The 10,730-nt window shown below is 39.7% G+C and overlaps 1 protein-coding gene across 1 annotated transcript; it reads right to left on the reverse strand.

The window, feature by feature from the left end:
• Positions 1 to 3,311: 3,311 nt before the first annotated feature.
• LOC130570315 (fatty acid hydroxylase domain-containing protein 2-like) lies at positions 3,312 to 10,170 on the reverse strand. The gene is made up of 5 exons (XM_057360568.1): positions 10,069 to 10,170; positions 5,281 to 5,378; positions 4,954 to 5,057; positions 4,397 to 4,518; positions 3,312 to 3,603 (listed from the first exon to the last, which is right to left on the reverse strand). The coding sequence occupies exons 1-5, from the start codon at positions 10,075 to 10,077 to the stop codon at positions 3,388 to 3,390; spliced, it is 549 nt and encodes a 182-aa protein (XP_057216551.1). The 5' UTR covers positions 10,078 to 10,170; the 3' UTR covers positions 3,312 to 3,387.
• Positions 10,171 to 10,730: the final 560 nt, after the last annotated feature.

Genomic DNA, 10,730 nt, shown 5'->3' on the forward strand with positions numbered 1-10,730 from the left:
CACTGTATCTGTTGCATTTATTAATGTACTCTAGCCTGCTTTCCTCTTAAAATGTAACAGACTGCTGCATCGTCACAGAATATATGAAAAAGTTAGGAATCTCTACCTCAGAGTTTGAAAAAATAGGGGCCCCCAAATAGTATCTCGCATAGGGCCCCCAAACAGCTAGAAACGGCCCTGGATATATTAAGCAGCAAGTGAACATTTTGTCCTGAAAGTTGATGTGTTAGAAGCATGAAAAATGAGCAAGCGTAGGGATTAGAGCAAGTTTGACAAGGGCCAAATTGTGATAAACTGGGTCAGAGCATCTCCAAAACTGTAGCTCTTGTGGGGTACTCCCAGTCTGCAGTGGTCACTATCTACCAAAAGTGGTCCAAGGAAGGAACAGTAGTGAATGGGCAGGGTCATAGGTGGCCAAGGCTCATTGATGCACATGGGGATAACTAAAATTGTCATTATGCCCTGTTCTCCCAGATTGTGACATACATTTTTCTTGAATTGTAATTATAGTATTTCTAAAACAAATTGCCCCAAAAACATTAAGTTATTTATTAACTTTTTTCAGCCTGTTCTAATCTGATAAAAAAAAGGTTTTCTTTAAGAGCCTTCATTTGCCTTTAGTGTAACCGCCCACTTCTTTGATTGACAGCTGATGCTGGATAATCACAGTTTCGCTTGTACATACAGCTTCTCAAACTGTCTTTTTCAGTACATTAAGTGTTAATTCATGTCACAGACAACCAAACAATTAAATTTTTTTACAAGTTTTTAGCACTAAAGAAAACATTAATGAATCACTAGCAATAGCAGGCACCACTTTCCTCTGTTGTGTGCAACATGTTTACATTTAAATGTATGTTTTCATCCTTAAATAGTGCATTCATTTACTGCAAAAAACAACAATTAAAACAGATTATTGACTCTATACCAAGATGTTTCGAACACATGCTGGTGTATATAAAGTATTATCAGATCTCAGAAATACGTGCTGCTGGATAACGTCTTGGTTACGGATGTAACCTCAGTTCCCTGATGGAGGGAACGAGATGTTGTGTCGAGCCGACAGATGGGGTTCGCTCTTGAGAACCTATCAACTTCCGACTAGTTTAGAAAAGGCCAATGAAATTGGCAAATGAAATTTGCATGCTGGACCCATATCCGGGTATAAAAGGGAGACAGCGTACTTCATTCATTCACCTTTGTTCTGAGGAGCCTGAGACCTCTCACGACTGCTGCAGCGGGCAGCACGCGTTGTGGCATAAGGGACACAACGTCTCGTTCCCTCCATCAGGGAACTGAGGTTACATCCGTAACCAAGACATTCCCTTTCTGTCGGTCTCTCGACGTTGTGTCGAGCCGACAGATGGGGTTCCCATGGAAAAAGCCACGACGCTGTGCCCTGTCACAATCTCTAGCGAAGCGACGGTGACTGGCCTGGGCGTGTCAGCCGTGAGCACTACCGCGAAACTGTAACCTACCAATGGATAGGTAGGGGCTCCCAGAGCTTCTTTTGAAGGTGGGAAGGCCCCTGCCTTCGGCCCTCACAGGCGGCGGCCTTGTTTCTCTAACAGCGAGAAGCCGCCCGGTACCGTAAGGCCACTGGGTAAGCGCTTCTTCCTCAAATGGGGGATGCGCTACAGAGACCACTTCCTACCGTAGGGAGGAGCTTTAGTGGAGATACCAACATGGTCTCGCCGTTTAGGGGAGAACTCATGGGAAAAATGTGCGGACTGAAGTAGTTTACCGCGAGGTGGAGGTCCACCTAGGGAAGGTCATGGGTTACCAAGGTGGGAACCAATCATGAGGATACATCAGACGGAACCGCCCTCCTGGGGGGTTACAACGTCCGGTAGCACTAGGTCCGGTAAGAGCTATGTTGCGAATAACTCAGGTGATACCCGGCCTAAGGGGCAGGGCTGCTCTGCCCAGCCCGCCCGCAGGAGGTGCTTGCTTAGTGATGGATGGAATGCCTGTTCTTCACCCAGTGGGGGAAGAAGGGGGGAAAAAAATAGCACGCTGACCCACCTAGGAGGGGGGAAGGTGCTTTTGCAGGCATACGCCCTACCGGCCGCCGGTCTTACCTGATGCCCTGCAAGACTCGAGCTGATACCTGTTTTACGCGGAGGCTGTAGAACCTCGCGAAGGTGTCTGCAGATGTCTGCCAGAGAGGCGTCTTGAACCAGTCCCCACGAGGAGGCTATTCTCCGAGTGGAGTGAGCTCTCGAACCCCATCTGTCGGCTCGACACAACGTTGAGAGACCAACAGAAAGGGAACCACAGTTTCACGCAGATACAACTTCTCAAAAGATCTTTTTAAGAACATGTGTTTTATTTGTCACAGACAATCACAAAAGTACTGCGATTAAAGTTTTAAGTTTTAAAGGTTAAAGTTTGCAAGTTTTTTGGTAAAAAACGAGGCAGTGTTTTTTAGCCCGGTTCTGTCTACCTTGCACTGGTTACCTATAAAGCATCACGTTAACTTTAAAATCTTGCTTATTACCTTACTTATTATAAAGCCCTACATGGTTTAGCTCCTCAGTACTTGAATGAACTCCTTTTGTATTACAGTCCTTCACGTGCATTACGCTCTCAGGCGTCCTGTCAGTTGGTAATAGTGTTGTCAAAAGTACCGGTACTTCGGGTCCAAGTCGGTACCTAAAAATAAAAAAGTTGTCGGTACCTAATTTTCATAAGACCCGGAACCACCGACGTACCGGGTCAACCGGGTTCTGATGCTCTGTCTGACAGGTTGTCAGTCGGAAACTTTTTATAGACGCAACAAGACGTGATGAGCGGATAAGCGCGGCTCTGATCCACAAGAGATGCGCACAGAAATACTTCAGATTAAAGTCATATCACGAAGAAAACGAACAGAGTTTTGTGGTGAAACGAGGAAGCATCCGGATTTAAGTTAACAAGATCAAGCGGTGAGTTTCAATTTCTGTTGCGTTTGCATTATGAATGTTGTAGCATATGTTAAGTTAAAGGTTACGTTAAAACAAACGTCCCTGTTTGCGTGTTAATTTGTTAGCGCCAATGCTAATCCAGTCAAGTGTCCTTATTAACCATTTAATGCTTTTATAACTGTAATGGGGTAAAATAAGTGGGAGGACAGGATGGGGTTTACAGTACCTATTTTATATAGGCCTATCTGAAATCTATGTGCTAGAAAACTATCATACTAACTGTATGACTAGCAATGTGTATGTCTTGTTTTCAAAAAAAGTGGAGTGTTCCTTTAACAAAGTTTTAGGCTTAGCCCTACATTTTCATTATTTGCCACACTCACCTTTAGTTTGCTTATTGTGTGTTTAAAAAATGCTTGACCCACAGGAACAACCTGTATTAAAGATCACCTGACCTATACATGAAATGATCGGCAGAAATTCATGCTGACCTGTGAGTGTAGTAAAACAGTATTTCCTCTATAAGGCCACAGAACACCAGCTCCAACAGGACCCAGTGAAAAGTGGGCAGCTCAGGAGCACACGGCTTGCCACGCCAGTTCATCACTATGTAGGTCAGCACCACCAGCGGTCCTGACAGAAAGACCTGGTTGAAAAGCACCTTTTTCACTGCATGACGCAACCGGGTCGAATCCACCTGCAGGGAAACATTTGCGTTATATTCAGATTAAGTAGCACCTACAGTAGGTCTTTAACCCTGCTCCTGGAGGCCAAGTGTACTGCAAAGTTTAGATCTAACCTGCTCCGGTATGCCTGTCTGTAACTTTAAAAAAGGTTGGCATTACGTTTGGATGGAAACCCGGCTAGTGGGCCTCCAAGAGCAGGGTTGAAGACCTCTAAAACATTTTTATACATATGCAAAAATATACCAAAAAAAAAACTATGTGAAACGGCGCTTGTAGGTCCGTCAAACGTATCACATTTGTTAATATTTTTCAGGCGAGAGAAAATGTAACATAACTACCAGACTGAATTACTGATTTATTTTATCAGACAAACCTGTTGCTAAATATCAGTACTAACCTCTGTACAAGCGATTTCACATTAATATTTTCAGTGGACTCGGAACTCGAAATACTTGAAACCACTTGAAATAAAAAAATAGAATATTATCAAACTCAAAATGCTGACTGCACTGTTTGCTAAAACTCAGCAGGCCGACTGTCAATTTGTAGCCAAATATCTCTTTTGTTAGATTTCTTTTTACCTTCTTGGCTTTATTTCTGAGAGGACAGTAGAGAGACAGACAGGAAGCAACGGGAGGAGAGAGGACAGTGGGAATGGGCAAGGACTACAAACTCGGGTCACCCGAAGCATTGTCTACATGGCTCCAACAACCAAATTTCTCATGAAGCAGTCAGTTGAAAAGGAAGGGATTGTTAAACAGGATAGGTAGGCCTTTTCAACAAGTGAAGAAAAAAGGATGGTACCGGATTGTTTTTGTCCGCCTGTATCCTATAGCGAGTGATGAAGTTTGGTTTCCCAGTTGTGTCAACCACCATCAGGAGGGCATTAAACAACCAAAAAGAAAGAGTGGGTACCAACATGGTTCCTGTTAAACCAATGTAAAAAAATGTTTATTTGCTGAAGGTTATCAAGAGCATCATCAACTCCACTTTAAGCACAAACAACTTTCAGTTGGATGCGAAGGACAGAAGAAATGGATACTTCACAACCTAGACTATCCCGTAATTTGTTGCGTGCTTGTGACAGTATTTTTTATTTTTTTATGTATTATTTAAAACTGTAGTTCAGCAAAAAAAAAAAATACAATTACATAGGCTTCTGCCACTAGGCAACAGGAGCGGTGGTGGGAACAACTGATGATGCAACAAGGAAGTCCTCCATAGGCTAGACTGTATCATTTTAGTCCTCACCTGTGAATTGGGATATAGCTATTCTGTCTATACATTTTCAGGCATTTCATAACCACTGTGTAAAGGGGATATGACATTAAGCTAAACAAAAAGCTTAGATTTTTTCTAACCAATAAAAAACAAGGCAGCCTCATTTTCACCAAAGGCCAAGTGAAGTTTAGTCCACTGTGTCTGCCAGAAATCTCCAGATGCTCCCCAAAACTTCTGCAAATGCCTACACAGACATAAAAAAACACTGTAGTTGTATATTTGTAGTTATAGTCAGCCAAAAGTCAGCACTCATGCAGACCAACTAGAGCATAAGCATAACAAACAGCACATTTGAGTTGATTGAAGTCGATTAAAAGAACCACAGACACAGAAATGAAGACTAGACAGTATTATACATCTTGCACTTCTTAATCAAACTGTCTAAGATAAAAGCAACTCTTGCTTACCATGTTACGGAGTTCCTAAATGCGACCAGGAAGAAAAGTCCAGATCCAATGACAAAAGCTGCTTTCTTCAATGAATCCCAAAGTCCTCCAGTATTTTCCTTAGAAAGAAGGACAACTATTATATATACTGTATACACCGATCAGGCATAACATTATGACCACTGACAGGTGAAGTGAATAACACTCATTATCTCGTCATCACGGCACCTATTAGTGGGTGGGATATATTCAGAGCCGTTTCTTGTTATATGCGGACAATGCGGCTGCATAGATTTTTTTTTTTAGATTTAGATTCAATTTATTGTCATTGCACATGTACAAGGCAACGAAATGTGACCTCTGCATTTAACCCATCCAGAGAGTAGTGAACACACGTACCCCCGGAGCAGTGGGCAGCTATCACTACAGCGCCCGGGGAGCAAGTAGGGGTAAGGTGCCTTGCTCAAGGGCACCTCAGTTGTTACCCGCCGGCCCTGGGAATCGAACCGGCAACCTTCTGGTCATGAGTCCGACTCTCTAACCATTAGGCCACAACTGCCCCGCAGCCACCAAGGGGCCCCCAAACTGCAAGTTCAGCCTCATATTTTATTATATTTTGGAGAATTAAAAGTACTTTTTTTATTTGCATGTATTGCATGCATTCATTATGCATTCATTTGCAAAGCATGTAAGTGTTCATGGGGTAATCAGGTCAAAATCACCTTTGGGCTGGGCTGTCATTTGGTCCTTAAAAACTACATAACTAGTTTTTTTAATTTATTTTTTATTGATTGTGCAATAACATGGATGCTGGTCCATTATATACTTATTTATTTAAGTAAGTTTAGTTATTTATTTTTTACTGTTTTGGAATGGTGGGTTAAAGCTTTTTTATGTTATGCCACCTCAAAGTTTACATTAAACATTTTTCAAGAACACACTGTATCTGTTGCATTTATTAATGTACTCTAGCCTGCTTTCCTCTTAAAATGTAACAGACTGCTGCATCGTCACAGAATATATGAAAAAGTTAGGAATCTCTACCTCAGAGTTTGAAAAAATAGGGGCCCCCAAATAGTATCTCGCATAGGGCCCCCAAACAGCTAGAAACGGCCCTGGATATATTAAGCAGCAAGTGAACATTTTGTCCTGAAAGTTGATGTGTTAGAAGCATGAAAAATGAGCAAGCGTAGGGATTAGAGCAAGTTTGACAAGGGCCAAATTGTGATAAACTGGGTCAGAGCATCTCCAAAACTGTAGCTCTTGTGGGGTACTCCCAGTCTGCAGTGGTCACTATCTACCAAAAGTGGTCCAAGGAAGGAACAGTAGTGAATGGGCAGGGTCATAGGTGGCCAAGGCTCATTGATGCACATGGGGATAACTAAAATTGTCATTATGCCCTGTTCTCCCAGATTGTGACATACATTTTTCTTGAATTGTAATTATAGTATTTCTAAAACAAATTGCCCCAAAAACATTAAGTTATTTATTAACTTTTTTCAGCCTGTTCTAATCTGATAAAAAAAAGGTTTTCTTTAAGAGCCTTCATTTGCCTTTAGTGTAACCGCCCACTTCTTTGATTGACAGCTGATGCTGGATAATCACAGTTTCGCTTGTACATACAGCTTCTCAAACTGTCTTTTTCAGTACAAAAACTCACAAGTTCAATGGATGCAAGAATTGTGAAGGTGATATCAAAGAAGGGGTCCTATGTTAACATGTAACTTGCCCTGTTAGGATGTTTTTGATTGAAATAGCTTTTGATTTCAGTAAATATGACCTCCTAATGCTGCAAATTCAACAAATGACCATTTTCAGTTTTTTACAACCTATGAAATGTTTTCAAACTCTGTTGTGCATAATAATTTGGAACAGTGCATTTTGAGTTTTTCATTTTTTAAATAAATACTGTTGTCAGTGGGAGGTTTGTTCAATAAAACTCCAAATGTACCCTAACTGTTAATTACTTGTTAACTAACTGTTATACTGACTGTCATTTGCATCGACAAATTAGGAAAACCAGAGAAAGATATCATTTGCATAATAATTTGGAACCCAGTGTAAATGCGTCGTCAGATGAACACCAGTGGTCGGAGCCAATGATGCGATGATGTAAAAGTAGTAGGTGCTGCTATTTTGCCTGTAAGCAGGTTATATGAAAATGAATCTACCTTGTGATGTCACATATCCAGCCATTTTGCATTAAGGTCTTTTTGGATGATTAATTAAATGCTTTCGTTAATGATGAGGAGGACGTTTTAAGATATGAAACATACACAACGGATCAATGATAGCAAAACTTATTTTTGGTCAAAAGATTAAGAGAAATTTGATTCCTCATATCATGACCCCTTTAACCCAGGGGCTGTGATAGGGGTTGGCTAAGGGGGCTAAAGCCCCAAATGTTTTCAATCAAGCCCCGAATAATTTAATTACCATGCCCATTCATGCATTCTCTTTGGTAATTTAAGGTTATACAACGTGGTCAGCAATTGTATATAGGCCAACCAATCCCATTGTATGTATCCTGCTTATTACATATAGCATATTGTTTACGTGGAAAGCAAAAAAGCAATCAGTTGAAATGTTGTATAGGCTAATCTCCAACACCAGAAATCATTCCTGGTATAAGCGATATCAGCCAGAGTAAAAAGTGAACTGCATTTACTTAAACAGGTTCTTAGGTGGCCAAAGCCAGGGACTGTGGATGTTAGCCTGCTGGTTAGCGTGATTGATTTGTCATCGCTGACTGAATCATTTGAAGTTTCGAAGCCCTCTCGGACCACCGGTCAGTTTTTACGTTGTTGGCCTTGTTCTGTTTATCTGTATTGCTGGGCAGTTTTTAGATTTAGATATATATTATTATCAACCAAATATAAAAACTTTAAAAAGTTCAAATGCATAATGTATTTTAAGCATGAAATCATATGCCCACTTGGAGCCCATGAAGGTCTCATATGGACAAAGCTATGTGGGACCCATATTGGTATCCCACACGGGGCCCATATGTTTTGCCCATTTTAAACCTATGCCCATGTGGAGCCCATATCGCCCAGATAAAACCCATATGGGGCCCACATACCAATGTTCAAATGTACGCATTTAAAGGAGTTTAAAGGCATAATATGTATTTTAAGCATAAAATCATTGTGCCCACATGCAGCACATAAAGGTCCCATAAGGGCAAACCTATATGGGACCCACATTTGTAATCCCACATGGGGCCCATATATTTTGCCCTTTTTTAGCCCATGCGGAGCCCATGTCGCCCAGATATAACCCACATGGGGCCCACATACCAATACCCGCCCATTTTCGTACCACCGTCCGAACGATCTTCGCATGCTCAAAGTGAAGTCTGACCGCAGCATAATCTTCAATGGTTAAAGACTAATGATTCTCTGGGGAGTGGTTCTACACAGCCATATGTGCATGCGACTTCTAAAAAGATGTTTTTGTGTACAGTTTTGGTAGCTAGAACTTCTGTCAGGTTTAACTGTAGATTTTAGCACATGCTTTTAGCAAGCGATTTTATTGACTGCAGTTGGTTGTTTTGTTCATTTTTCAAAGTTCTTTGTTAAGCAGTTGCTTGCAATATAACATTTTTCAATTGATAATTAACTTGTTGTGCATTTTATGGGAATGTCTTAACATACGTTTATATTAGGATGTAGTAATAATGATCGATAGAAGCATGAGAAACATGTATAAATGCATATACATACTGTTAATGGGTCAAAGTCGAAAAAGGGTTTAAGCATAAAAACAATAAGTGTAATACTGCTTTAAATTGTTGTTGTTAAAAAAATGAAAAAGTTTTGTTTAAATTAATTGCATTTTTGTTTTTCTGAGCAAAAAATAAATATCATACATTTTCCCCTGATTTACAGAAGACACCAACTAAAATGTCATTTAGTGTTAATTAAAAGACTAAGGCATTTAGGCATTAAAAGACTAATTACTTTCACCCCAAATGCTAATTAGTAGTATTTTTTTTTACATTTGCCACTATCATATGTTTTGCCCATTTGTCAATAAGATTTTTTTACTCATTTCAAGCACAATAAAATGCTCCCTTATTATTTTATATATTTCCATAAGTCAGAATAAGCATGTTGTTTGAATTTGTACATAAATATTGTGTTGCACTGAATGACAATGTAACATTATTTCAACCAAATTTGGACATTTTATTCTCCAAAAACACCCTAACCATAAAGTTGACATTTTACTTACATTTAATGTGCTTTCTATGGACATAAAATCGCTTTTGTAAATTTATTTTGATGGGCACATCTTAACGTCTTTGACCCTAATGCACTCTATATGTAGTAGCCTATTTTTTGTCAAATTAAACACAAAAACACTGATTAATTAGGTCTCTCTAACGTCATAGTTTGTTGGAAGTCACTTTTTCAGCTTGGCACCGCGTGATGAGTCTGACTTGTACGTGGACACAAGTACGTGGAGCAGATATCTGGCTCCTAAACTTGATATTGAATAGATAAATTGACAATTTGTTAAATAGAAAATGGTCTGATCGACTGCGCTTCTGTAAGTTTTGAAATTGTTACTAATATCACTGCGTGCTAAATGTACGTGTATTCCACATCTTAATTTACAGCTCACACCCTCTAGAGATTATAGAAATGTGAATGTATTGCATTACATAGTGTACGTCTGACAGATGTTGTAATATAAAAGCATCACTCTAAACCTTCCCTTTTTTTAAACCCAGTGAATCTAATCATTACTACGCCTAAGAGCCGACGGAGAAATGAAAAGCATTAAATAAAGCTGAAAACTCACCGTGGCCATACTGTCTGACAGCTTGTTTCTTATGTCTATAAGGATCTGCAGCAGCTCCGCATTTATTCTGTTTACAGCACAGTGTTATCTGCGCCATTAACTGATCTGTGATTGGTCAGTCACTGATCAGCTGACAAAATTGTGCTTTTGCTATTTGTAAGTTATTCAACGATGTTTTGTAAGTTGTATCATTGTGAACTGAAACAATCATACAGGTGATGTTTTTAACAAATAATGTGGTTGAACACGTTATTGTTATTTTGACTGTCTCTAATAGTAGAATGAGATGTACAGCATAAGTAAAGAGGTTAGCTGTTAAAATAAAAGTATTTTCACATTTCCAGAGAAAAAAGTTAAAACAAAACATAACTAACTTAATGGTGAAATTCATGACAATTGTACTATGGCGGCAAACAACGTGCTCGGTACATGACTGATCAAAATGACTTGATACTGTCATTATCTAATACTCAATTTTGCTATCACACACAGTTCATATCTGACTGGCATTAAATACTGTATACTGCAGTAAACATAAACAAAGGGTCAGTTGAATAATATGTTCTGCTGTTTGACTGGAGGACTTTACACTTTTAAATACAAGACAAACACTATTGCAAGTGAATTGTTTGTCAATTTTATTTAGATGTTCTCAGAATTTT

The sequence above is a fragment of the Triplophysa rosa genome, linkage group LG19 (assembly GCF_024868665.1).
Source record: "Triplophysa rosa linkage group LG19, Trosa_1v2, whole genome shotgun sequence".
NCBI lineage: Eukaryota > Metazoa > Chordata > Actinopteri > Cypriniformes > Nemacheilidae > Triplophysa > Triplophysa rosa.

What these genes read in the sequence shown, in the direction of transcription:
- LOC130570315 (XM_057360568.1), bottom strand. An exon ending in GGCTGCCTTGTTTTTTATTG is followed by an intron (nt 4,519 to 4,953) that starts GTTAGAAAAAAT and finishes TTGGTTTAACAG; the next exon opens with GAACCATGTTGGTACCCACT. An exon ending in AGGCGGACAAAAACAATCCG is followed by an intron (nt 3,604 to 4,396) that starts GTACCATCCTTT and finishes GTTTCCCTGCAG; the next exon opens with GTGGATTCGACCCGGTTGCG.